The 26,809-nt window shown below is 43.6% G+C and overlaps 1 protein-coding gene across 1 annotated transcript; it reads right to left on the bottom strand.

Annotated features, from left to right (window-relative positions):
* Positions 1–463: 463 nt before the first annotated feature.
* Slamf6 (SLAM family member 6) lies at positions 464–25,568 on the bottom strand. Its single transcript, XM_041643558.1, has 8 exons — positions 25,402–25,568; positions 11,971–12,318; positions 6,870–7,133; positions 6,337–6,450; positions 5,977–6,009; positions 4,932–5,005; positions 2,508–2,579; positions 464–1,557 (listed from the first exon to the last, which is right to left on the bottom strand). The coding sequence occupies exons 1-8, from the start codon at positions 25,481–25,483 to the stop codon at positions 1,516–1,518; spliced, it is 1,029 nt and encodes a 342-aa protein (XP_041499492.1). The 5' UTR covers positions 25,484–25,568; the 3' UTR covers positions 464–1,515.
* Between the last annotated feature and the right edge of the window lie 1,241 nt (positions 25,569–26,809).

Raw genomic sequence — 26,809 nt, forward strand, 5'->3', positions numbered from 1 at the left:
CCAAGGCAGTTCCTTTATTAGCCAATGACCTTCCTCCATCACTACCTTAAGAGAATAATAAGAAAACACACGTATATAGTTAGTAGAGATGCAATTCTTTCTCAAATTCTTCAGTTTGCAGTTCATAAAATACACAGAAGCAGACCCACAGTTGAAGAGCCAACTGTATTGTCTTATTTAATTACCACACAAACCCATTACAAATGTATTCATTTACTAAAAATATTGTTTGAACACTTACAATGTACTAGGTATTAATTAACACTTACAATGTAATTAATTAATTAATATTTACAGTGTTCTAGCAATAAAATAATTATTGTCTCTGGTCCCACCAACTTATGTTCTAATGAGGGAAACAGATGCTAAAAATAAAAATAAATACTCAACGACATGTGATAAACAACATGGAAGGTTTAAAAGAATGAATGATAAGGAAACCTCCTTTAGGTAGAGAGCAGAGAGTTCTGGGAAGGTCTCTTCCTGAAGCTGATGCGTTTAAGCTGAAGTCTAAAGAACAGGGGGAGCCCAATAGGCAGAGGAAGAACCTTCGGGCAGATGTAAATGATGGTAATATGGAGAACGTCTTCTCTCCTAGAGGACTTGAAAGATCACAAAGGCCAAACAGAGAAGAACGGGGAGAGGGCAGCTGGCAGAGTGAGTCTGGGTAGGAGTCAGACCAACCTGGGTCATGGAGACTGGCTTTCACACTGAGTGCAATGAGCAGTGTGTAGGGTTACGAGCAGACAAGAGAAAGAGCTGGTCTATACTAGGGACACTGTGCTCATTGTCTTTTGGACCATGGGTTGCAGGGAGACAAGAACAAAATTAGAAGGAATGTTTAGAGGTTATTGGAGCATTCGGTCTCAGATACGGAAGGATGGTCTACAAATTGGAAAGAGATAGATGTGCTAATGTATTCTGGAGGTAGAGTGTGAGGACTTGGTGATAGAGAGGCTGTAATCAGGGATGGCTCAGATTCCTGGATTGAGTAATGGGCCTGATCGATGCATTACTCCTCTCATGTTTTGGCTATGAGATTAAAGCACCAAGAACACAGGAAACATCCCAGGAGGCCTGTCTAGTAAAAATGATTCATAGGACATGAATGCGGGCCTATCCAGTGCCAGGCACTACATACTTAACCAAAACACCATGTTCTCTCTCCAACCAATCACATCCTGCTTGCCTTTTAGAAGGAGAGAAATGATTACCTGTAGAATTATAATCTGTCAGTCAAAACTCTGATTGTTTAGTTGTCAAAGAGAAGGCATCATGTGGGTGTATTATCCAAGGCAGGACTTGTCCTGGAGTGGGTTAAAAAGCAGTTTTGGGGTTCCATACTGGAGATCTTGCTACTCGTCAAGCCTCTGACCTACGTATGCAGGATCAAGTCTGATGTGATATCCCTGGATATCCGGATTCCATTGCCAGCAGGAAACCATGCTTCTCTCTTCTCCTCCAGGGGGTCAGTACATGTACTCTGCCTGAATTCCTTTAAAGTCTTCCACCAACTTACTTGATGTCCTTAAGAGTATTCATCCTGGGAGAAATGGGCTTGTTTTTTGAGAAAAGAAAGAAGTAGATTAATAGGTATGCATAGCCTACCTTCCATGACTGCAGAGAGAACACGAGAGCCCTGCTGGTCAAATGGTAGGGCTACTGATGGCATGAGGCAGGGTTACATTAAAGAACAAGTAGGTTAATTGTAATAGGTGATCCTAATACAAGACAACCAAAAATTTCAACACTTTATTTATTGTGTGTTTTTGTATGTTTGTCTGTGTGTCTGTGTGTATGTCTCTGTGTGTGCGTGTATGTGTATGCTTCTCTCTCTCTCTCTCTCTCTCTCTCTCTCTCTCTCTCTGTGTGTGTGTGTGTGTGTGTGTCTGTCTGTGTTTGTTTCCGCTTTAGAGAACAACTTGTGGGAGTTGGTTCTTTCCTACAATGTGGGTCCTGGGGATTGAACTCAGGTCATCAGGCTTGGTAAAAAACTGCCTTTTACCCACTGAGTCATCTCACTAGCCCCAATATGACTTTTTATATTTTGGTAATGTTCCAAGGCTTTTTTTCTTTTTCTTGTGGTATTTGGATATCTTGTAAAATGGACCTTTCATTTTACTTGCAAAATTGAAGGTTTGGGAGAGGAGTAAAAAATACATAAATATAGGGACTGGCAAGATGGCTCAGTGGATAAGAGAGGTTGCTGAGCAAGCATGAGGGTTTGAGTTCAAATCCCCAGACCCCATGTAAAAAGCAGTGCATATGCTTGTAATGCCAGCACTTTAGGGACCAGAGGTAGGAAGATTGTTTGGTCTTTCTGGCCACAGGTTTAGCTTCAGGTTCAGTGAGACACTGTTTATTAGGAGTAAGATAGAGAATGGTAGGGAAGGGCACTGGATGGAGCTGTTCCCATTCTCACACACATGAGCACAAATCACAAACATACATTACACACATATTCACTCATACAAAATCAAAGAAGATAAAGCAGTCATGGATTTTACCTCTCTGGAATGATTAACTTTGGAGTAAATTGTCATGGAATCATTTTTTATAGATTTTGGGATTTCTCTTTCCTGTAAACAAGAAAAACAAAAGAGTTATGTGCATTAGGCTCTCACAGAGACAGGTCTGTGCATACCCATATTTTGGGGGAAAGGCAGTGCAAGGAGAAAGAAGAGGTATGCCAAGAGGAGGTAGGGACTAAGCTCTACTACCAGTTCAAACCTGGGAGATTTTAGTAACATTTCTTGAGAAGTAGAAAAGTGGCTGGAGAAATGGCTCAGCCATTAAAGTCTAGGCTCACAACCAAAAATATAAGAGAAGCAGAAAAGCAAACTAAATATAAGAGCAACATCCCAACAATACAAAGGCCCCAACCAGAGAGCAGCAGAAAGGTGACCTCTTGTGAAGGGACGGAAACATTCTTGTTTTGCATATGATTCTATGTTTACTCCTCCTCTGTCTGTAAGAACTTACATGCCAGACAGTTATTGCATCATATCTTTGTCTCAGTCTTTATTAGCTATACCTGGAGCCACCCACGTTGCTTTCTCCATTTAGCCCTGTAATTCTAATGGCCCAGTCACCTTGTTGTGGTCATGGTAGGGAACCAGATGTATAGGAACTCCTAGTTTTAAGAATGACTCTCTAAAGATACACTAAGCAGTAGTAACAGCAGAAATCCCAGGCCCTAGATGATCCATTGATATATTTTGATATTTTAAATTAATGAAGGAATATTTAGAGAATAATTAAGATCCCAGAAACTCTCCAAGGTATAATGCTTTTTTTTTTTTTTTTTTTTTGGTTTTGTCTTGAAAAGAAGCTGATTATTGGGTTAGCCATTTGTGTTTGGGTTTGTTGGAGAGCTTGCTCCCAGCAGGAGCTGGGAATGGCAATTGAGTAAGTGATGTGAATGTCCCCTATTGTCCTCCCTTTCAGGAGCCTACTTCCCAAAGCCTGTGATGATCTTAGTCAAGAGTGTTTGCTTGGGGAATCCAAGACTTCTAGCTGGGCTGTTGCTTCCATTGTTTCAAGAATACCAAGCTCTTTTGACTTCTTTTTCAGAAAATATGACCAGTATATCTAGATATTTAAAAAAGTGTCCCCAGTCAGGTGGTGGCGGTACAGGCCTTTAATTCCAGCACTCAGGAGATAGAGACAGGTGGATCTCCGTGAGTTTGAGGCCAGTGTAGTCTAGAGAGTGATCCCAGGACAGATAGGGCTATACAGGGAAACCCTGTCTCGAAAAACAAAAAAGAAAAAAAAGAAATGTCTTCACAACTGTCTCATTCATATGTAGTGATTTTTTGTTTGTGCTTTAATAAATAAAGCTTGCCTGAAGATTAGAGTGCAGAAGTAAGCCTTTAGAGCCCAGGGAATGGTGGCACACACTTTAGTCCCAGAACATGGGAGGCAGAGGCAGAGGGATCTCTGTTAGTTCAGGGCTACTCTGGGCTGCACAAGATTGAATCCGTCTAAAAGAGAAACAGAGCTCACACAAACGTGATCCCAGCACTTGGGATGCCATGCTTTAATCCCAGCACTAGTGAGGAGGAGACAGGAGTGATATGGTTGGGTGGGAGAGGAATATAATGCGGGAGGAGAGACAGGAGTTCGATGCTGTCTGAGGAGCATGCAGTCAAGGAGCAGTACAGTCTGAGGCAGTCAGTCTGAAGCAGTTTGAGGAGCAGTGCAGTCTGAGGCGGTCAGTCTGAAGCAGTTTGAGGAGCAGTGCAGTCTGAGGCGGTCAGTCTGAAGCAGTGTGAGGAGCAGCGCAGTCTGAGGACAGGATCTCCCCTTTAATCTGAGCATTGGTAGAGGTAAAAGAACTCTCTAGTTGTTGGCTGCTTTGCTTCTCTGATCTTTGGCATTAACCCCTATATCTGACTCTGAGTTTTTATGATTAATACAAAATAGACTTTGTGCTTTATTCATAGGTAGTGGGGACAGAGGACTTTCTGGCACTTGACCAAGGTCATCCTATTATGTGGGGGTTCTTGTGCTTTAGTTTCCTTTATTGTGGAGGAGTTATGATGCTTACTCCCCTCTTCTCTTGAGAGACCACTTCAGGCTCTCCTAGCTTCTCTGTACCTGGATGACAGCTCTTCCTAGGGTAAAATCTCTTCTGCTCTATTCAAGTGTTTGTCGAGTATCATGCTACACACAGCAAGGGAAAGGGAGGAAATCTAATTTGTACTTCCAAGCAGGTTGTCCCTACCCAGAAGGGAAGCCCTACTGGAACAGTAAGCAGTTTGAGAACACTGGGAAGCAAGTAGCAGTAAGCATTCCCTTGGGGGTGATCATCGCCGACACTGGGATGGTCAGCCCTGTGGTTGCCTTCCCCAATAACAAATGCTGATGACAGGTTTATGAGTGACCATAATAATAACACAACGGTGGAGGACAGAGTGGAAAGGACTTACCTTCACTGGGTGAGTGACTTGTGCATACACAGTGTTCCCTGGAGAGCCTGGAGTATCTGTGTTCTCGGAGGAATCTATGGTTAATACAAAAAGATACGGCTGTCAGCGGTATGACTTCGGGGCTGCTTCCCACAGGACCTTGGGTCCTGTTGGCCCCCAGAGCACTTTTCATCCCCAAAGCAGTTTTTCTATCTTGCTCTTCCTTAGGGACTCCCTCCCCACCTCCAAACCTTTGGAGTTCTGGGCTAAACAAGAACTTTCATATGGTCTATTTCTACTTCATTTCTTGGGTGAGTTGATGGTGTTCTTATGACTTAGAGTCTCAGCAATTCCCCCATGCTGAACACATGAAGGACTGAATACCACCACCCACGGGATCCTCGGAGACACTGTTTTCACAGGCAGTGTGACAGACTTGACGGTTTTAAAGAGGAAGAATTGCAGGTTTAAAAGAACTTGGTAGACCTGTACAAAGTCACCCAGGAAACAGTGGGACAGGAACTGGAATGCAAGTGTTCTGACCCCCGACTTGGTGCCCTCACTTCAACAATGGTATCTGGAAACTATCACCCATGGGATGAGACTCAGAAAATGAGCCTGCCTTCACATCTCTTTATCACACCATAGTTTTCAACGGCGTCAGTTCACTGGGGTCTAAACCTTGGCTGAACATCAACAGGACAGTCACGGAGTCTGGTTCGGAGTGTTTCACGCTCAGGCCCTATTTCTGTCCTACACCATCTGGGACAGTGGGTGGTCCATGGATGACTCCTTCACTGGGACTTATTTTCTTCATCAAAAAGGAAGTGAATGATCTTGACCTTGCTGTAGAAAACTGTGATGTCCCTCATATGCTTGGGAGGAACTCTACAGGTGCCATGGCGATAAACCAGACTGTCAGACACCATAGGCTCCAGCGGACCAGGGATGATCCGGTTTCTCTCCTCTCTCCCTGTTTAGCCCTCTGGCCAGCCCCTCCCTCTCCTCTTCCATTGATCTCTTCCTGTCTGCTTTAAGTTCTGTCATTAAGAGCATGGATGCTCACCTAGATGTTGTCTTCTACCCAGAGAAAGAGAACCTGAAAAATGAAAGCAAGAAACTGAAATGTAGGACTTCAGTGAAGGAAGGCTTTCTCTCTCCTTCCCCAACAGGCGTCTTTCCAGAGGATGCAGGCAACAGGACCCAAAAAAAGGGCGGGTGAGCAAGTGGATCCCAAGGCTGGGTCCTGTTTTTCTCGGTAGTACACCTCCCCTGAAATATTAACAGATGTCTGGCCACAGCCCAGGAACTATCCCAATTCACTAAAATAGCAGAGGTCGTGTCCACCCTCCTTTGACCCTTGGCAACCAGACTCTAAACACTTGAAGTCTTAGAGGAGATAGAAGAAGGCAGACGGAACACTTACCTTTTCTTTTTCTTGTCTTCTTACATATGCATACGACTATGCATATGGCGACCATAAGCACAAGACCAATAAGCCATTCTTTATACTGGTGTAGATTTTCATTAGTTAAAACTCCTGAAAAGAAGAAGAAGAAAAAAAACCTCTTAGGATACATAAACTGGGAGCTCCTTTGAGCTTGTTTTAGGACCCTCTTGAGTCTCTTCTGGGCTGCCTACAGGGGTTTGGTATGGGTCATTTATATTCCTAGTTTGGGCCCCTGTCAGGCTTTCTGGGGACTCCTGTGGAGGCATGACAAGTGGGGGCTGGGCTGGGGGAGGGAGAAAGTCATCCTGGCTCCTAAGGCCTTGCTCTTGGAAGACGACTTGGGAAGGGAAAGGGGACACTAATGAGAGGAATAGAGTTTTAGAGCCTCTCCCAGCAGGAGTGTGGCTCCTTCCACTGCCGGTGTCCAGGCATTCACATAGGCTGTAAAACCATGTTATAACACTACACAGCTGCTTGAAGCTTCCACAAAGACCCAAGGCAGCTGTTACCTGTGCAAAGACTCTGGGCAGAGACAGAGACAGACAGCTTGCTGACAGGGTTCATAGCGTGGCAGGTGTAACTCTGGTCACGGGAATTCTTTGGGTCCCAGGAGACAGTGATATTTGGGTCCCCTAAAGAGATGTTTCCTGAGGCCTGCCACTCAATTGAGGCAGTATGATTTGGGTTCGCCACAGTACAGGTCAGGTGGATCTCGCAGCTCCCGTTCTCAAACAGGTGAGTGTGGTTGATAACTTCTAAGTTACTCAGTCGTTCTGTGAAAAAAGACCTTAGTTGAGGACACATGGCTTGGGTTAGAATGGTTAAGAGTGCTGACTGCCCTTACAGAGGATCCCGATTCAATCCTGGCACCCACATGGCAGCTCGCAACTGCCTGTAACTCTAGTTACACCCTCACTTGGACATACATGCAGGCAAAACACCAATGCACATGAAAAAGAAAAAGGACACGCGACCATTGTAGGATATTATTTTAACTAGGCAAGGATGTGCTACATTTGTTTCTGCTGCCTTTGTTAATGCTATTAAGATGTGTTACATTTATTTGTGCTGCATTTGTTTGATTATGTAAAGATGTGCTGCACTTGTTTCACCTTGCCTGCCTAAGGCTTATGATTGGTCTAATAAAAAGCTGAACAGCCGGTAGCTAAGCAGGAGAGGGATAGGCAGGGCTAACAAGGAGAGAGAATAAGTAAGAGGACAAGTATAGATGAGAGAGAAAGAGAGAGAGAGAGAGAGAGAGAGAGAGAGAGAATGTGGGAGAAAGAGAGGACATGCCTAGGGCCAGAAACTAGGCAGCCACCAGCCAGTCAATGAGAAACACTGAAAGTAAGACATACAGAAGGAAAGAAAGAACTGGTTGGTGGTGGTGCATGCCTTTAATCCCAGCACTTGGGAGGCAGGGGCTGGTCTACAGAGCAAGTTCCAGGATAGCCAAAGCTACACACAGAGAAACCCTGTCTGGAGAGAGGAGGGTAGGGAGGGACGGAGAGAAATGTAAAAGGCCCAAAACATAGATGAAGAGAAACAGGTTAAGTTATAAGAGCTAGTGGGACAAGAATAAGATAAGGCTGACCATTCATAATTAATAAGTCTCCATGACATAATTTAGGAGCTGGTTGGTGCCCCTGCAAAAGTCTGCAACACATGACTTTGCTCATCAACCTGTGAAAAACATTCCCCACCTTCATGCCTTTTCTTTTGGTGTGTGTATGTGTGTGCATATGTGATGTGGGAGTGTCATGTATCAATCTGTTGATTTCATTGGCTAAGTAATAAACAAACTGCTTGGGCTCATAGCTTAGAGCATAGGTGGGTGGAGTAAACAGAACAGAATGCTGGGAGGAAGAGGAAGTGAGCTCAGAGACGCCATCCTCTCCTCTCCTGGGCAGACACACGTGATGAAGCTCCGACCCAGGATGGACGTAGGCTAGAATCTTCCCGGTAAGCGCACCTTGGGGTGCTACACACAGATGATTAGAAATGGGCTAAATTAATATGTGAGAATTAGCCTAGAAGAGAATGGGCCAAGCAGTGTTTAAATGAATACAGTTTGTGTGTTGTTATTTCGGGGCATAAGCTAGCCATGCAGGCGGCCGGGGTGCTGGGGACACAGCCCCGTTCTTATTACCACACATATGGTAGTATGTGTGCATGTGTGTATGGGTACATGCTTACATGCATGTGGAGGTCAGAGGTTGTCTTTCTCTATCATCCTCTGCCTTATATTTTGGGACAGGATCTCTCATTGAACCTGGAGCTTACCAGTTGGTCAAGCATAGCTGGTCAACACGCTCCAGGGGTTTTCCTGTCTCTTTCTCCCTAGAGCTGGGACTACATATGTTCGCCACCATTCCCAGATGTCTATGTGGGTTCTGAGAACTGATGTTCAACCTTCTGAAGGGATGCTCTTTGAGCACAGAAGAACTTTGCTATCTGTTCTGGCTGGCTTTTCCTCCAGATATCTGCATGCCTACTCCCTTAACACCAATAGATATTGACTCAGAGTCATGTTGTGTTTTCAGTGAGACCCATTCTGATTGCTTTCTCTAAAATGATACCTTGGGCTTGGTGTACATTCAGTGATAGAGCATTTACCTAGCTTGCTCAAGGGTCTAGTTTTGGTCCCTAGCACCATGTCTCCTACCCTGTTTCCTGGTACCCCCATGTCCTATGCTTTTTTTCCTTAGCACTCACAGCATACTATAAGCTTCATGAGCGCAATGACCTTTGTTTTGCTTATCGATGTTTTCTAGTTGCATAGCAGACTGTCTTGTACATTATCCCTGGCAATAAATGTTATTATTCAATGAATAAACTAAATGCGTCTTCACATCCAATACTAAACTCTAGTCAGTTACTCCCGGTTAATTGGGAACGATCTAAAAGATCAAGTTTTTACTTTCTCTATCTTAGCACATACAGAGTGCTTGGTCAGTGCTTGAGAAACAAAATCTGCACTTTATCTTTGGAAATTCCTTTGCACTGACGAGGAAAAGGTTGGGGTACAGATCACATATCTTTAGGTATATGAGTCTTTGAAGGGAATGTGCCCTAAGCAGCCCTGAATATGGGTTATCAATAAGTGTAAGGAGCCTGGCTGCTGTAGAAGTCATGGCATCCTCGGTAGTGTCAAAAGAATGGTGTCCCAGCACATGTGATGATAGAGCCTGGCAGACAGCATCTATTTTCAGGCTTCCCTGTTGCGTGCATCTCAGTTCTCTCCATAAATCTAGTAGTGTCCCGACGAGCATAAGTCAGTCAGGTGGTCCTGACTCTGATGGCTGGAATGAGGACGGCCCCAAAGAGACACCCACGTCTTAATTCCAGACTTGTGCTATCTTGCTTGAAAAAAAGGTCTGTGTAACTTTTATATAGACTAGTTGAGGAGGTCATCCCCGACTTTCCAAAGACAAGTATCTGTCTAAGAGATAAGCAAAAGGACATTTGAGACAAACAGAAGATGGGCATAAAGAGGTGGAGAAGGCCAAAGCCAGAATGCTGTAGCCATGGCCAAGGAATACCAAGGGATCTATAATAACCAGAAGCAGCAACACAAAGAACAGATGGCATCTGGCCATACCTGAACCTTCACAAGAGTAGATTCTTGTTATTTAGGCCATGTGCCTTGTGAAATTTTATTTGGGCTACTTCAGCAAACAAATCCATTGCCCTGAGGCTACCTGGCCCCTTGCCGAGGAATTCTCTGTTCAGAAAATTTCCAGACATCGTTTTTTCTCAGGCATGTTTACTTGTTCCGTGTCATGTTCTTTCCAGTGACGGGACTTTGGCTAACGCAACAAGGCGGACTCATCAAATAGTCAGGGGATTTGGAGGTTAAAGTGTAAACAATTTATGGAGATAATTTATTTTAATGGAGAGAGCAAGAATCTTGGTGGTCTTTAGAGTTGCCTAGTGTGGAATCAATTCACATATTTATTTTTAAAAATGTAATAACATTTAATGTTTACTTATTTAGCTTTTTTTTTTTTGAGACAAGTTCTCTGTACATAGCCCTGGCTGTCCTGGAACTCACTATATAGACTAATCTGACCTCAAACTCACAAAGATCCACCTGCTCCTGCCCTTAGAATGCTGGGATTAAAGGTGTGCACCTCATGATGAACTAATATTTAGTTAAGTTAGTATTTACTTCTCTCTCTCTCTCTCTCTCTCTCTCTCTCTCTCTCTCGTGTGTGTACACGAGTCCATGGTATGCATAAAGAGATCAGAGGACAACTTACAGGAGTCTGTTCTCTCCTTCCACCCGAGCCCTAGAAATCAGACTCAGGGCATCGGGCTTGGCAGCAAGCACCTTCACCTGCTGAGCCAGCTCACTGCCTGTGGTGGTTCGAATGTAACTGCCCCCCCAAAGCTCATTGGGAGTGGCACTATTAGGAAGCGCGACCTTGTTGGAGTGGGTGTGACCTTGTTGGAGGAAGTGTGTCACTGTAGGAGTGAACTTTGAGGTCTCTTATGCTCAGGATATGCCCAGTCTCAGATAACTTGCCTGTGGGACAAGGTGTAAGAACTCTCAGCTTCTTCTCTAGCATGTCCACCTGCATGCTGCCATGCTTCCTACCATGATGATAATGGGCTAAATTTTGGAACTGTAAGGGAGCCACCCTGATTAAATGTTTTCCTTTATAAGAGTTGCTGTGGTCATGGTGTCTCTTCACGGTAATAGAAAAGAACACTGCCCCTAGGTAGCCAATCTTGTGCTTGGGTCTCCTGTAAAACACTGCTGCTAAAGCCATCCAGGGCATTTCTGGACATCTCTAGTAGTCTATTTTCATGGTTTAGATTAATAAAGTATCTCATTATTTCCATAATTTTATGTTGAAAATACTTTCGTTCTTTAATATTAGGGAGGTAGGTTTATTTATTTGAGACAGTCTGGCTATGCTGTATATAGGCTGACCTCAAACTCCTGATCCTCCTGCCTCAAATTCCCACATGTTGGGTTTAGAGATTAGATGTACATCATCACTCCAGTTAGAAAGGCAGGCTTTTTTTTTTTTTTGATTAGTGATTAATATGAGCCATTTTGAGAAAATACCGTTAGAAACGAAAAATGAAATAACCTTGACAGAAAAAGTTTTCGATGAATTTTTCTATTAGTTTTTTTATTAATTGGCTCACCTGTGCAGAGCACTTCCTGAGTAGATAACTCTGCTGGGTCAGCTCGGCCTTTGTATAGCGAGAGACAGGTCAGTCATGAGGGAAGTGCCACCACTTGCCTTCTGTGACTAGGCCCAGGCTTTGGGCATAGGATTCTGCACAGCTCACAGAGCCTTTGTAAGGAGCAAGGGCAGTATTTTGCTTCCATGAACTCTACCTTTCTGATTGAAAGGGAAATAAAGTGCCTGGTGTAGAGAGCCACATGATATGAGCCCCTAGCCCAGCTCTGCTGCTACTTAGTGGTGCAGCGTTTTCTAACTGCTTTACTTCTGGACCTCGCGGTGACGTCAAATGCCACCTTCTTTATCCCTAGGCTACATACAGTACACTCTTGTTGGCACACAGGGTTGACATACATGATTTGGATTTGTTTTCAGTTTATATGTGATCAGATGCCGTATTTGGACTCACCGAAGACCCTCAGAACATACTTGAACAAGTACTGTCTGGAGTTTGTGCTTATCTGTGCAGTATACGATCCTTCGTCCGCCATTGTGAGGTTGCTGATCTGTAAGGAAAAGGACTGGGTGATGTTCAGTCGCTTTCCCTTGTCCTGATCCATTCTCGTGATTTGTGGACTTGAAGACTTGTTTAACTGGACGATAAGGATTGCAGTGTCGTGTGACTCTCTTCCTCGGTGCTGCCAGACGATGACACTGGCATTCTTTCCTGCAGGAAGCTCCAGAGGAAGAGTTGCAGACCCCCCTCGGACACCATTCACCACCTTTGGGTTTGTGCTGCTTTGTGGAACTTCATTCCCTATAAACACAGAAGGAGAATGCTAGAAAACTGCCCTGACAGCCCCTTCCATTTCTGCATCCTTTCTTTTCATTCTGCCAGTCTGTTTAAGCTCTTTGAAGGAAAGCCAGAGGTGTGATGGGGATAAAAAGCGTTACAAGTGTTGTGGTGGACACTCCTAATAGCTCTACCTCCAGCAAAATATCAGGCGGTCTTGTTCAATAGGCAACTGGTCTAGTTAGATGATTCTGACCCATGGTCTACTTCCACCCTGGCTGGTCAATCTTTAGTGACCTTAAGCCTTTTGTTTTGTTTTTTAAGATTTATTTATTTATTATGTATGCAGTATTCAGCCTCCATGCCTGCAGGCCAGAAGAGGGCACCAGATCTCATTACAGATGGTTGTAAGCAGCCATGTGGTTGCTGGGAATTGAACGTAGGACCTCCGGAAGAGCAGTCAGTGCTCTTAACCTCTGAGCCATCTCTCCAGCCCTTTAAGCCTTTAAAATATTTTGGCACCAGTCTGTGAGAGGGATAAGAAACTTTATTAACCCCTTGACACAAACTCCAACAATTGCAAGTCTTTGCTAATGGCAGCATTGGCGCGGCCAGCCATTTACGATTTACCTAAAGTATGTCTATGTCGTGTGCCTTTGCAATCCAGAAAGCCAATAATAGGGATTTACTGCATGTGCTGTTCTTTGCCTGCATCATCAATTGATGTTGATAACTGTCTTTGAGGCAGATAAAAAAGATGTCTGTTTATGGGTAAAGAGACTGAGATAGAGAGAGGTTAACCAATGTTCCTTGGTTGTACGTCTTAAAAATAGCAGAGCCAGGAGAGGGAGTTGGGTCCATGGAACTGGAGTTACAGACAGTTGTGAGCTGCCTTGTTGGTACTGAGAAGCAAATCAGAGTTCTCTAAGAGAGCAGCCCAGGCTCCTAACTGCTGAGTCATCACTCCATCCCCATGGTTACAGCTCTTAGAAAGGATGGATGCTTCTTTAGAGTCAATGCCAAATTCCTAGCACCATTGCTTTGTTTTCTAGAGTTCTGCTTGCTGGTCTAACGGTGATTGTGCTCTTACTCCAACCCTGAGCACTTAGCACTCTGCGCAGTGTTTGACAAACGATGTGATCTGTGGAAGTGTGTGGTATCAGTCAACAAACAAACATGATTGGCACATCAATTTTCTTGGCGGGGGCGGGGGTGTCTCCTACTTTCCAGGGAAGAGTTGCATATGTGTGTATTTTTAGGGTGGCCCAGAGGATCCCAACCTTTACTCAGCTCTTTCATGACCTTGCACTTCTGCTTTCTTTTCTGAGCGGTCACAGGATTTCCAGGCACATCCGTGTTGCCATCACACATCCCCTTCTGCACTGCATGCTTCCCATCAGCCTCTTGACACACGGCTATTTGTCATCTTGACCTCTCTTTCCTCTCAGAACCACACGAGTAAAAAAATAACACGCAAAGTCCTGGGTCCAAAAGGCTCCCTCAAGCAGCATTCTGCTTGTTTAAAATTAAAACCAAGCAAGACAAATCTGCACTGTCAGTAATCACAGGACTCATCAGGAACTCCTCCTTCCCCTGCCTGGCAGAGTCCTTTAAGTGCCCTTGATTTTATAGATCAAATTTTTTCTTTGTGGTTGTGGTTTTGAGACAGGTCTTATGTGTAGCCCAGGCTAGCCTCAAATGGGCAATCCTCTGCCTTAGACTCCTGAGGTCTAGGATTACAGGCATGTGTTACTATGCCTGAATTATTAGTTTATTCAAAAAGAATAAATATATTCTACTATTTATTTAGTTTTGTGCTAATTTAGTGGATAAAAATTTAGAAATCATGGCATCCAGACAATATTATTAATTCCCTTTCATATGTTTGCTTCTGGTCTGGATCTGGGGAATACATATGTTGTATGGATGAACAAGATAGTCCTGATTTGCTGGTTCACTCTCTGACAGAGAAGACTGGCAGGTGAATGAGTAGCTATGATGTGGACGATAGGCACTGACTTGGGACCATCTATATTGAGTACTCGTTTTCTTTATTTTAATTATGGTATTATTTGCTCCTTTTCTTGCTAAACGAGAGCAGGCATTACGCTTGTTTCCTATGTACTCTTCTTATTGCTTAGCACCATTTCCAGTCAATAAATAATGAGTTGATGGAGGTATATATGTGCTCTATAGAAGCACAGATAGTGAATGATGGACCAGGGACAGCTAGGAAGGAACAAGGCACAAAATATGATGTTGTAGGAAGGTTTTGAATGACAGCAGGGGCTTTCCCATTGCTCAGTGATGTGCAAATTCCCTAGGCCATTCTGCTGGCTTTGCACTGTGGTCGCCTCTGTCTGAAATGCCCTCCCCTTATTTCTACATGGGATGTTGTGACTTGTCTTTGAAAGGCTGCTGAAATACCTCTTCACCTCTCCTTCTATTTGTGGAACTTTTCAGCGGTACAGGGGGAGGAGAAGGGAGCTGCGTTGGAGACAGAGAGGTGCATGGACAGAAGGAACAGTAAGAGTAGTTCCCTGCAGGTCTAAGACAAAATAATGACAACACTAGATCCAACCTCCTTGTAGTGCATGAAGATGAAGATCAGAAGGTACTGAACATGTTCAAAAGACCACTAGGTGATGGGATTTGTCCCAGAGGAAACACAGAAATTTTTTTTCCTAGGTTGGACACAGATGCTTTTAATCACTCTGGACCAATACCTTTGGTGTGGATACTGACATTCTGGGACTCCAAGTGCTCTGCTGGCTGTAAATATGGAAGAGTAGAGTCAGGATAGAAGTTGGAAAGATGCTTCATGATGGCTCTGGCTGTGGCAGGCTACTTGGCACAATGGGGGCCGGTAGGATACATAGAAAGCATCCCTTTGGTACTCTATAAACCACTGGAGGACCACTTGGACTATGGAGAGGGTGCTGATATTCTCTGGTGATAGCAAACCAGGGAACATGATCTCATACTTTTCATGTTCCGACCAATGGATAACATGTTTCTGGGAACATGAATAGTGTCTGACTTAACTTTTTTTCTCCAGAAGTTGCTTCAGAGTATTCAATGAAAGCTATGCAGACTGAAATTAGAATGTAGAAAGTCTTAATGGGTCACCTGACCAGTGGGAACTGACTTTGTAAGGTATTAGTAAATGTAGCATACTTTGGAGAAGTAGAAAAGTATATGGAAAACAGTGTTTCGGGAAGCATAAGGCATAGGTAGGCCTAAGATGACTCTGAAAAAGAATGGAAAGTCACAAGAGACTCTGGTTTTTCTAACCTAGAACACTTAGGACTGTTCATCGCCAAAGGAGATATGGGGGGGCTGTTTTACTTCCCAGGCAATGAATTCAGAGTGAAAGGAAGTGGGGACTGATTTATTGAGCAAGTTGACAGAGAAAGGAAGAGAAACATAGGGTAGACCTTTTAGGTAGAGGTGGGATGAGGGAAAGGTGGCCATAGGGATAACAAGAGCCATTGGTAAATTTACAGAAAAGGGACAGGGCATGGAGAATGGCTTTAAAGATATGGTGGAAAGGAATGTTGAAAACACAGAGCTGTTTCTGAGGAGGAAGCCAAAGTGTGGCTCAGAAGAACAAGTGTGGTATCAGTTTTGAGTGGAGGTTTTCTTCCAACAAGGTAAGCAAGAATGAGGCTGAGACCTTTATAGGAGAAGGAAGACATTTAGACACTTCATGTAGCTTGATCTCAAAATTGTAAGACGAATTGATTGGATAGGTCCTGAAGGAAAGTATTCTTGGATCATTCTCCAAGATAGACTGTATATGAAAGTACAAAACAAGTATCAAAAAATTCTAAATGTCTCAAATAATAGAAAAACTCTTCGTTGACTACTATGGAATAAAACCAGAAATCAAGGACAGAAAGATAAACAAAAAATGCACAGAAAATGTGGGAGTTAGACTCCACAGTGTAAACCAGTCGATGGACTAAAGAGGAAACCAATGGATTTAGACTGTAGTTTGAGAGGCGTGAAACGGAAGCACAGCATGCCAAAACATAGACATACAGCAAAAGCACAGAACAGAGGAGCGTTGCTAGCGCTGAATACTCCCAGTAAGAAAGGAGGAAGATCTCAAGCCAATAATTTAACAAGGCCGAAGACAGCAAAAAAGTCAAAGAGAAAGAAAACAAGCACACAAACAAAAATCCTAACACTCCAGCGATTCTCAATCTGTGGGTTGAGACCTTTGGAAAGCACATATTTCTGAGGGTCTTAGGAACTGAGACTCTGCTCAGTAGCAAAATTACAGGTATGAAACAGCAACAAAAATAAATTTATGATTATGGGTTCCTACGAGCATCGGAAATAGGTATTTTCCAATGGTTGTGACCTACAGGCTCAGAATCACTGAGGTAGTGAATATGGAAAATTCCTTAGCAAAATAGTAACAAACCAAACTGAACAACACTATGAGGTTATACATTGTGATTAAATGAAATTTATCTCACAAGATGCAAATTGGGCAGTGGCGGCTAAAGCCTTTCATCCCAGCACTTGGGATCTCTAATCCCAGTACATTGGCCACCATAGTCTACAAAGAGAGTTCCAGGATAGTCAAGGCTACACAGAGAAATTCCGTCTTAAAAAAAAACAAAAGCAAAACAACAAAAAACAAGACAGAACAAAATAACAGCAAAACAATGCCCTCTACGGATAATAACAAAACAAAGGGAAAAAAAAGAGACACATTATCTCCTTTGATAGGGAAAAGGATTTGAGAAAGCCCAACACTCTTTGAGAACCCAGGGAAGAGAGGGGACATTTATAACCTGATGAAAGTCATTTATGAAAACCTGCAGCTAGCATTCTACTTAATATATGTCAACGTGAGACAAGCTGAAGTCATCTGAGAGGAGGGACTCTCGGTTAAGAAAATGCTTCCATAAGAGAGGGATGTAGGCAGGCCTGTAGGACATTTTCTCAATTAGTGAAAGATGAGAGAGGGCACAACCTATTACAGGTGGTGTCACATTTGGGCTGGTTCTATAAGCGGGCTGAGCAATGGGGAGCCATTGGGGAGCGACCCAGTAAACAGCATCTCCCCATAGTGCTTCTGCATCAGATCCTGCCCACCCCCCTCCATTTCTTGCTTTGCTTGAGTTTCTGCCCTGACTTCCTTCAATGATAAATAATGATATGGAAATGTAAGCCAAATAAACCCTTTCCTCACCAACTCGTGTTTTGGTCATGGCGTTTCATTACAGCAGCAGAAACCCCCGGCTGAGACAATACACAAGACTGAATGTCTTCCAGTTAAGGCTGGGAGAAAATGATATCCACTTCTACCACCTCTATTCAGTGTTGTTCTAGCAGATCCAGCCAGAGAAAATAGGTAAGAAAAAGAAACAAAAAGCATATCAATTGTGAAAAACAAAAAGTAAAACGATTCCTGCTCATAGATGCTATGGCCATGTAAGCAGAAATTCCTTACGAATCCACAAAAGTAACCAGAGCTAATAAGTGAATTCAGCAAAATTGCAGGTCACAAGATCACACATACAGAAACTAGTTTGGCTGGGTATGGTGGCTCATGCCTTTAATCTCAGCACTTGGGGAGGGGCAAAGGCAGGTAATCTCTGTGAGTTCAAGGCCAGTCTGGTCTTCACAGTGGGTTCCAGGATACCCAGGGCTGTGAAGAGAGAAGTTGTCTCAACCAGCAAACAAAAACAAAGCCCAACAAAAACTAGTGTTTGCATTTGTCTACACTAGCAATGAAGAGCAATCTAGAAAGGAAATGAAGAAAACAAATTCCACCTACAATAGTACCCGGAAGAACAACATAGCTAGGGGTCCATAGATTAGTATTAACCTTGGCCATAGATGCTGATTCTGTCATGGGCAAGAGTTAATGCAGTGACTCACAGTCAAAGGGTGGGAATAGATGACTAGTTAGCGCTCATCCCTAAAAAGGACATCATTTCAACACCACAAGGCTCAGGAAACATCAGGGAGGATGATGTGGAAAGAATATAAGAGGCAGAGAATGTGGACGGGTGCCAAGAAATGCTGTTTTCTAGACATGACATCACAGTGCCACCCCTGAACTCACAGCAAGCTACGGTGACTTGCACAAGATCAAACCAACAAAATGGGTCAACATCCTAGCAGGCAGCACTAACTGAACTCAGTGGGTTACAGAAGCATCAACAATACCCCACAAAACATTTCGGTTCCAGGCACAGACGCCCCCTATGAATTTTTGGTCAGGGAGGTCCTAGCGGAGCCCCAAAGATGCTGGCATTTGCAATTGCTCTTGGCTGCCTGTCATAACAACATGGTAAGACCCTGTTGCTGAAGATTCCGCTCATTTTGGATACAGGATATGGTGAAACCAACCTCTAACTTACCAGGATACTCTCTTTCTGCTGGCCAACTTATGTAGTTCCAGAAGGTTTTACGTAAGCTGCTAAGGGAGAAAGATATCAATGTTCTCTCTCAGCGCTGGACCTCACATGCTACAACATTGACATGTGGGCAAGGTATGCCTTTTGGTTCAATAGCAGCATGAAAGGTTCTGGGGGGAAACCAACTATTTTCTGATCAGATATAAGGCCTGTTGCACAGGAGAGATTTTGTACCCGGTATGTTAGCATGGTGAGAAGACTTTAATGGGGGGAATTCATAGGCGCTGGACAAGGAAGAGGGAACCTACTATTGTTTGCAGAATTTTGCTAAATGTTCATTCAGTCAAACTGAGTTCTAAACATTTGTGTGTATACCCACAAATTTGTGATGCTCTCTACTTTGGTCAGGGTAGCTTCTTCTTCTTCTATTTTTTTTTTTGCGACTGGTATTAATTCATAGACTCATGATTAGCCAAAGTATTGGGTATAAATAACTCTGGGTCCTCAATTGTGAATGGGTCATTTATACCAACTTCTTCTCACCATCCAAGGCTCAGGGACCTCAAAGAAGAGGAAGAGAAAAGAATGCAGAGCCGTGAAATACCATCTAGATGTGAAAGGGACGTTGTTTATAATGACTCACAGCAGCTGTGGTTACCTGCAGAAGAGAAGCCAGTCAAAATTTCACACATATCAGAGGGGCTGATGGCAGATGATGGCTGCTGAGGAAGAGAGAGTCACTTTCTTTTGGGAACGTGGCTGATAATCGGTTGTTCATGCCCCAGTGGTTAGCCACACGCTCATATGCATATGGGCAGCACTAATTGGACTCAGAGGCTCATTAAATGGCAGCCTACATAAAAGAAGAAGAAGGATAACATGAAGCCGAGAGACAGGCAAAGTGGGGCGGGATTGCCAAAGCAGAGTGGGAGAGAGGAAGCGGTGAATGGATGCGATCAGTGCACACTGGATAGATGTATGGAACTTTCAGAGAAAATAAAAGTTTCTATAGAACAATGAGTCTATTAATCAAATGTCAAAGCAGCTTTCATAATGGAAGAAAATCTTTACCAGCTCTCTATCCTAGTGGAGGATTAATATCTACAATATGCAAAGAACTGAAACAGCTAAACACCCCAAACCACACAACCTAATCAAAAACAGGCCGTGGAAATGGGCAGAGAATTTTCAAAAGGAGGAATGTAGAATACTAATAAATATTTTAAAAAGTGTTCAGTATCCTCTCCCACGAGGACAATGAAAATCAAAACTCGTCTGAGATTCCATTTCAGGTTGGTCAGAATGGCCAACATGACAAACACAAATGACTGCAAATGAAGATGTGGGTGGAGAGAAACCTCGTCCACTATTAGTAATATACAGTGGAGTGGAGGTTCCTCAAAAACACTAAACATAGAACTCGCGTATGGTCCAGAAATAGCAAAGGTTTCCACACCTACACAACTATGCTCACTGATGCTCTGTTCACAGCTAGGAAACAGATTCATCCTTGATGACCACTAACAGATGAGCGAATAATTAGAATGTCATACATACACGCTACAGAGTTTTTATTCATTTATAAAAAATGGAATTATGAAAATGTAGGGAAAATGGGTGGAACTAAAATCTTCTTGAATGAAATAATCAAGACCTAGGAAGACAAATGCCACATGTTCTTTCTCCTATGACAGATCCTAGCATCAAATTTTTATTATTTTAGTTTTAAAGCTAAAAAAAGGTTGATACTAAGTAATTGTTCAAGTCCCTGTAACAAACCAACATTTTCAGTTATAAAACAATACAACTCAGTCAGTTAAGTATTTCTGAATGTGAAAAAGAATTAGTTGCTATCTTTGTGGAAAAGAAGAAGAAGAAGGAGAAGGAGAAGAAAAAAAAGAAAGAAAGAAAGAAAGAAAGAAAGAAAAAGAAAAGATGCTGGGATAAATACAAAAGAATGGAGCTAAATTCCTGTCTCTCACACCAACTTAAACTATAACTGGGTGTGCCAGCACATGCCATCAGCCTCAACATTTGGAGACAGAGTCAGGAAGATCTTTATAAGTTTTAGTCCTATCTGGTCTACATAGTGAGTTCCAGGTCAGCCAAGACTACTAGTGAATCCCTGTCTCAACAAAGCAAAACTCAAACTATGTCAAATATTTGTAAGAGTTAAATGTATAAAACTTGTAGAAGAAAACAGAAAAGTTGGGCTGGGGATACAGCCAGTGGCAGTGTACTTGCTTAGCGCACACAGAGCTCTAGATGTGAGCTAGAAACAACCATAGGGGCCAATGTTAATGATCTTGAATTTGACAATGAATTCTTAGATATGATACCAAAAACACACTGAAAGAAAAAAAATAGGTAAATTCTATTATATCAAAACTAAAAAAAGTGTATCAAAGGATGTTAGGACACAATATCTTAGCAGATCCTCACATTCTGTTAGATGGGACACAGTAGGTCAGCCATTATATGCCTTCATTTAGTTGCTCAATGGGTGCAGAAAGCTAGGGTTGACTAGGAGATTGGGACAAGAAGAAATGGGAAGATGGGAGGTGAAGAACAGCTTTCTCTCTCTCCCTCTCTCTGTTAGTTTGATCCAAAGGTCTTGAAGCGCAAACTCTACCTCTGAGCTACGTCCCCAGCCTGGAATTTTCTTTTTGAGTGATGGGCATTTTGATCGCAGAACATGTGCTATGTGAATTTCATCTGGAAAATAAAAAATCAGCTGGGCAACGGTGGTGCACGCCTTTAATCCCAGCACTCAGGAGGCAGAGGCAGGTGGATTTCTGTGAGTTTGAGGCCAGCCTGACCTACAGAATAAGGTCCAGGACAGGCACCAAAGCTACACAGAGAAACCCTTACTTGAAAAACCAACCAATCAACTAAACAAACAAACAAAAACAAACAAACAAAAAACCCCTAAAACTTAACAACCAAAACACCAAAAAAAAAAAAAAAAAACCCAAACAAAAGCCAAAGGCCTTAGTGGGAGTGAAGGAAACAATCCGAGCTCGATCTGGAGTGAGGGACCCAGAGTGGAGAGGTGTGAGGACAGGAAGGGGAGAGATCACAGGGTGTGAGGGAGGGGGGGAGAGAAACACGACAGAACACAAAGTCTGAGCAATGGAAAATCATGTGTATTTCAGCATAATAACAAGATATGAAACAGCACTCTGCCTTTGATGAGGTAAAATAACCATTTGAACAGCAGATGGTTCTTAAAGCGAAGATAACGGCACTCGGGGGAGGGGCGTCGTTAGACAACAACAATCTGCTAGCCGTAGAACCATACACACTTTTGTCTCAAAAAGTTCAGAACCAGGGCTGCCGGTGTAGTTCAAGGGCAGGATGATAGCATGCTTGAGGCCCAGGTTGGATCCTTAGCTGCAAAATAAGTGGAAGGAGGAGAGAAGGAAGGGAAGAGGGTGGGAGGGAGGGAGATTTGAGAGCTAGCCCACATGTTTTTCCTTTCCCTGTCCATCCGATCACTGCTCTTCCCTGGGCCCCACAGTACCTGTATCTGCATCCTTCAAATTCACCCCAAGAATTAGTTCCTATTTTCCTCTGGCACCCGTTTCAGTGTGACTACGTTTCAGAACCGCACTTCTCAAGGCGCGGTCCATGGGCAGGCAACCCTGATAGCACCTGGGAGTTTGTTAGAAATGCAGATGTTTACAGCTTCCTCTCAGAGTCTCCGTTCTAGTAAAATTCTCAGTGATATATACAGGAAAGTTTGGCAAATTCCTACGTGGAAAGAATTAAGTAGAGAAGTAGCTGAGATCCACCATGGTGCTTGATTTCCTCCATAACCGCTACTTTGCTTTCAGGGTTTTTCCACTTTGGTTTGCTGTAGAGCCCAGTTTGCCTCAGGATCCGGTACTGGGATTAAAAGCAGGCACCATCACACCTGGATGTCAGACTAGGTCCAAAAAATGTTTTTGATAGGATCTATTAATTATATGTGGTTAACAAGTTTCATTGTATTCTCATACATGTATATATTTTGATCATATTTACCCACAGTACCCTGTCTGACCCCTTTCCACTCCTGTTAATCTTTTCAAGTAATCTGTCTTCTATTTTGTTCTTTTTTCTTTTTCCTTCTGATGAGCCAATGAGTTTCTTAGGATTGCTTATAGGAGTAAGGGGTTATGTATGGAGGCCAGGACACCTTATGAGAGGTCACACCACTGAGGAAAATGTCTCTCCCTACCCAACCAACCATTAACCACTTAAAAGTCCTGAGGGAGGAGTGGGCCTGATTGACCTCCTCCATCTCCTTGACAGGATGTTGCTAGGCCTAATTTTGTGCATGTCTTGTGCTGGTAGTCACAGCTGCTGTTCATTGAAGAGTACAACGGTCAGGTCACATGGTAGGTTAGTTTTGCACCCAAGGAAATGAGTTAAAGGGAATGAAGGGGGTTGGGGTGAGGCATAAATTGGCTAAGTGCGTGCTATGCAATCAGAACCATCAGAGTTCAGATCCACAGGACCCAAGTCCAAAGTCAAGGGAAGGTAATGTAAAGCCAGTGCTGTTAACTTAGCCCTGGGAGGCAAGAGGAGCCCTGGGGCTTACTGATCAGTCAGCCTAGCCAAAAGAGCAAGCTTGGGGTTCATTGAGAGCCCCATCTCAAAAGACAAAGGTAGAGAGAAACAGTCACTGAAGACACTCAGTGGATGTCCTCCTCTCGCCCTACACGTTTGTAAACAGGCAGGAATAAGTAAAGACTCAGAGGTGCACCCAAAAGAAGGAAGATTAGATTTCCAACGTGGTTTGTCTTTGTGCTAAGTTTCTCAAATGGAATCAGGATGTGTCTCACCTATCTGAAAGCTGTAGCGAGTGAGCTATTCTCTCCGTCTTCTCTGAGAACATCTTTGTCCTACATACTTGCCACAGCGGCCTTGTCTTTCCTCCCTCGCCCACTCTAAACTCTTCCCTGCTCCGTTTCCCTCTCTATTTAACTTCATGTATCATTTGCACCTATTCCAGAAAGTTCTTCCTCACCGAGTCTAGAGCAGCTCCCTTGTTTTTGGTGCCCTGCCTAGCCTCCACTTTCCACCTCGGGCCGCAACCACAGTTCCGCTCCACTGAGGGGTTTCTGAGCACCTGCCTCTATCTCCTGTGGGTTCAGTCAACCATCACTTAGACTCTCCCCCACAGCTGTGTGGCAGCGGCTGTTACTTGGGCTCTGCACCTTGTTTTCTCACCCACAGATGGGGACTGAGCCTCACATCTCACAGCCTTCTTATAAGAAGAATCCACGAGATGGGGGGGGGGGGCGGATTTTAATAAGAGGACTCTCAGGAATTTCCTGTCTTATAGCGATAAATGTGAGGTTAAACACTCAAGTTGCTGGCCTGTCCCAGGTCAGGCAGTGGTAACACAGACAGGAGGAAAATATTTCTTGTCTTTTTCTGCGTCTTGTTTGTATTTCCCAGGGTTCTGTCCTCCTTCCTCTGTTCTCCTTAGCTTGACTTAGTCTCTACTCTCAGCCTTAGTCTTGTGCCTCAGCTTCTAGCTACTTTCAGGAATTGCCTCTTGTCGATCGCACTGATATCATAAAGATCCAGAGGAGCTGACCTCTGTTCCTATCTTTGACCGTCCTGTCTGCTGTATGACTTCCTTCCTCTTTTTCTTTCTCTCTTTCTCGCTCATTTCTTCAGAATTATTTGTTGCTAGCCAGTGCACATTTTACTTGTTTAGAGCTTATCTTCCCTGCCAAGATGTTAATTCCTCAAGAAGAGAAAGTTTTGCTGACGCTGACTTAGGTCCTGATGTAGCTCCCGAAACTACATTCCGTAGGCATTTTAGAACGGTTCTCCAATGACTTAATGAACCTTCCTTTCCTCTTATTTCTGTTTTCAATTAATCTAGTTAGTTCTGTCTTGATTTTTCTTGAGTTACTGACAGGTTTAGGCAACTGATTTTTTTTTGTTGTTGTTGTTTGCTTTTCAGCCTCTTGCTGGCTAATGAAATTTTGGCAAGTTATTTAAATGATCATAATCTCAATTTCTTGTGTTAACATGATGCTATTAATAGAATAAATCCACATATATGCCATAAGACTTCTAAACATAATGCATGTTTAATATGTAGCCCATTTCTGGAGCAAAATAAATGCTAGCTTTTTTTTTTTTTTCTTCCAGTGAACTCCCTCAGAGTTAGGTCTGAGTTAGCAACCTTTGGTCACTTTTCCTAGGGCACTTCAGCCCAGATGGACACCCTGTGACTTCTCAAACCTGATGTGAGCCTTCCTGCTCTCGTAACAGACAGCAGGGAGAAGAAGCAGGCTCAGTCAGTCTGGTCCCAACTGCAGTGCTGGGTTTTCAGTATTTGAATGAAGAGTGAAGTTCAGAAAAAATAATAAATCCCCCTGAAGATACATAGTATCACAGAGTCTAAAATGTAGAAGACTCCCCTCAAACTTATTTTTGTACCACAACATGCTGGTCACAAACAGTCCTGACTTACAAAGCCTCATTTTCCATGCCCCAGGAAACACTTTCCTTCCAGTCAGCCCCATCTGAAATGTTTGCCCTAACTTAGCGGCGCCACAGTCTGAGGGCAGCAGTTTGCTATAAATCACCTCAAACTTCCTCGGTCTCTGAACAGAGACCCAGGCAGTCAGCCTGATCTAGATGACTTAGATCTTGAGCAAGCTGTCCCTAAGAAGGGACTCGATCAGCGACAATATCAGTGTCCACAGACATTTACCTGAGCCAAGGCAGAAGACAAGTGGGAACAGCCAGATGATCTGACGGGCGGAGTCAGGCACCGGAGCCCTTGAGACAGCCATTCTTTCACAAGCTTGTCTCTGAGACTTCCCTTTCCTCTAGTGATGCGAGCTCTTCCTCTGCGTTAGCAAGTCTTTGGTTATTGATCTTTACCGTCACACATTGCTCATAGAAATAGCTTGTATAAGTTAAGACTCCTAGTAATGAGGGATAAGGAACCTGAACTGGCCATCTCCTGTAACCAGACAAGACTTCCAGTGAAGGGATTGGAACATCAATTCAGCCACAAACCTTTGACCTACAATTTCCTGTCTACAGGCTGTGATGAAGTAAAGGTGGTGCAGATGGTGGGAGTGGCCACCAATGACTGGACCAGCTTCAGACCCACACTACTCAGAGGGAGCCCATGCCTGACAGTGCCCGGAGAGCCAGGAACCAGAGGTTGGATGGCCCGCCCCCTAAAAACAATTAGGCTGAACTCAAGGAATCCTGTGGAAGATGGGGCGGGGAGGGGGGAGGAATGCAGGCGTCAGAGGGCTCAAGAACACCCCAAGAAAATCTAGAGTCAACTAACCTGGGCTCATAGCATCTCACAGAGACTGAAGTGACAATCAGGGAGCCTGCATGGTACTGACCTAGACCTATGTTGTGGTTCTATAACATATGACAAATATGTTACGGTTGTGTAGCTTTGTGTTTTTGTGGGACTCCTGACAGTGAGAGTGGGGACTGTCTCTGACTCTTTTGCCTGCTCTTGGAATTCCTTTTCTCTTACTGGGTTACATAGTTTAGTCTTAATACGAGAGGAGGTGCCTAGTCTTGTTGCAGCTTTATATACCATGTTGATGTCCCTGGGAGGCCTGCTCTTTTCTGAAGGGAATTGGAGGAGGAGTGTGTGTGTGTGGGGGGGCGGGTTGGGAGGGAAGGAAGGAGGGGAACTGTGGTCGAGATGTAATAGATAAGAGAATAAATTTAAAAAATACCTTGCATAATTTTAACTTGAAAAAGTTTAGGGAAACTTGTATCATGAGCTATCTGTGCATTTGAGAAAATGTTCTCCTTGTTGTCTGTAATGTCAGTCAGATCCTGCTGGCTCATAGCGTTGCTCAGGTCCTTTATTTATGGACTTCCTGTTGTTCTGACCCCAGAAGATTCATATGCTGGAGGCTTGGTCTTCAGTGTGATGATGCAGAGGGGTGGTGGGACCTCTGAGAAGTGGGTCCTTGTGGGAGACTATTAGGTCATTGATTGTGCTTTGGCAGTGGGCTTTTCAGGTATGCAAATGCATCACTCGTGCACTGGTAGGTAACTCCAACGAACTAATCTAGACTTTATGTGGGCTGTTTCTTTGTTTTGTTGTCAATGATCAATCTGGGGTGAAGAGAGAT

This window comes from Microtus oregoni, unplaced genomic scaffold, assembly GCF_018167655.1.
Source record: "Microtus oregoni isolate MIOR12 unplaced genomic scaffold, Mior012 000086F_ref0000336, whole genome shotgun sequence".
Lineage (NCBI taxonomy): Eukaryota > Metazoa > Chordata > Mammalia > Rodentia > Cricetidae > Microtus > Microtus oregoni.

What these genes read in the sequence shown, in the direction of transcription:
- Slamf6 (XM_041643558.1), bottom strand. Translation starts at nt 25,483, where the DNA reads ATGGCTGTCTCAAGGGCTCCGGTGCCTGACTCCGCCCGTCAGATCATC. An exon ending in TGTCTTCTGCCTTGGCTCAG is followed by an intron (nt 12,319 to 25,401) that starts GTAAATGTCTGT and finishes CTGTGTTTATAG; the next exon opens with GGAATGAAGTTCCACAAAGC. An exon ending in AAGTTAATCATTCCAGAGAG is followed by an intron (nt 1,558 to 2,507) that starts GTAAAATCCATG and finishes TCAAAAAACAAG; the next exon opens with CCCATTTCTCCCAGGATGAA.